The sequence below is a fragment of the Primulina tabacum genome, chromosome 15 (assembly GCF_025594145.1).
Source record: "Primulina tabacum isolate GXHZ01 chromosome 15, ASM2559414v2, whole genome shotgun sequence".
NCBI classification, from domain to species: Eukaryota; Viridiplantae; Streptophyta; class Magnoliopsida; order Lamiales; family Gesneriaceae; genus Primulina; species Primulina tabacum.
The window spans coordinates 28,876,366-28,877,513 of record NC_134564.1 but is presented as its reverse complement, the minus strand read 5'-3'; the positions used below and the strand labels follow the sequence as shown (position 1 = coordinate 28,877,513).

Here is a 1,148-nt window from a genome sequence, read left to right as displayed (position 1 = left end):
TTGCCCATTTCTCATACTTTCGACATGCATAATCTGACCACAACTGATTTTCCTGAACCATACGACCACCTCTTGTCACACGTTCAATGAAATATTATACGTACCTCAGAAGTGTCAAGTGTACTATGGCAGATATAGGAAGTCTACGAGCACCTTTCAACACACTATTTAAACACTCCGACATATTGGTTTTCATCACCCCACGACGCCAACCACCGTCATGAGCCAAACTCCATTTTTCTTTCACAATTCCAGCCAAATATCGGTGCGCCAAAATGTTTTTTTGCTTTATTGCCTCCATTATTGCTTCAAACTTACAAATTTGATTTTGTGTGCCTGCCTCCCAGCATAAATATTTCAAATGCACGTCTTTGAATTTAGCGTTAAAGTTCGAACACACATGTCTCAAACAAAAACGATGCACACCTGTAAGGAGGTTGAAAAAATGGTAGATCTTCAGTTGCGCGCACGATTCCTTTATGCATATCAGAAATAAGACACACACAATTTTCACCACGAACAACATGTCTTCCTAGGTTCTCCAAGAACCATTTCCAAGAATCTGTTGTTTCTTCATCCACAATAGCAAATGCTAACGAAATAACCCAATTGTTCGCATCCAGAGTGACAGCGATCAACATTTTGTGCTTGTATTTGGTATACAAGTGTGTACCATCGACACTAATTATTTTTCGACAATGCCGAAACCCATCAACACACGGCGTGAATGCCCAGAAAACATAGTTCAGTGTCTTACTCATTTTAGTGTTGGCTCTGAGATGCTTCCACTCCACAGCTGTTCCCGGATTATATTTGGACAAAGCACACATATATTTTGGAAGTAATTGAACGGAGCTCTCCCATGCACCACAAGCAATTTCCATAGCACGTTTCAAACTTCGCCATGCTTTCGTATACGAGATTTGATATCCATATTTATCTTTCACATTTTCGATGATATACTTAATCTCGTACGAAGGATCACAGCGAACAACTCCCAATAGCGTATGTGCCACCATATCACTGTTCAAATTCTTATGGTCTATACCAACAGAGGTAGATATATATGTGTGAGGCCCGTCATGTTTTGTTATATTCCAATAACCAGTCTTGGCCTTCAAAGAAGCGCGAAGTCCCCATCGATAAAT

At 40.2% G+C, this 1,148-nt stretch overlaps 1 protein-coding gene across 1 annotated transcript; it reads right to left on the bottom strand.

Moving 5' to 3' along the window:
* Positions 1 to 383: 383 nt before the first annotated feature.
* LOC142526043 (uncharacterized) lies at positions 384 to 1,019 on the bottom strand. Its single transcript, XM_075630317.1, has one exon. It carries the CDS (start codon positions 1,017 to 1,019, stop codon positions 384 to 386), a length of 636 nt encoding a protein of 211 aa, XP_075486432.1.
* Positions 1,020 to 1,148: the final 129 nt, after the last annotated feature.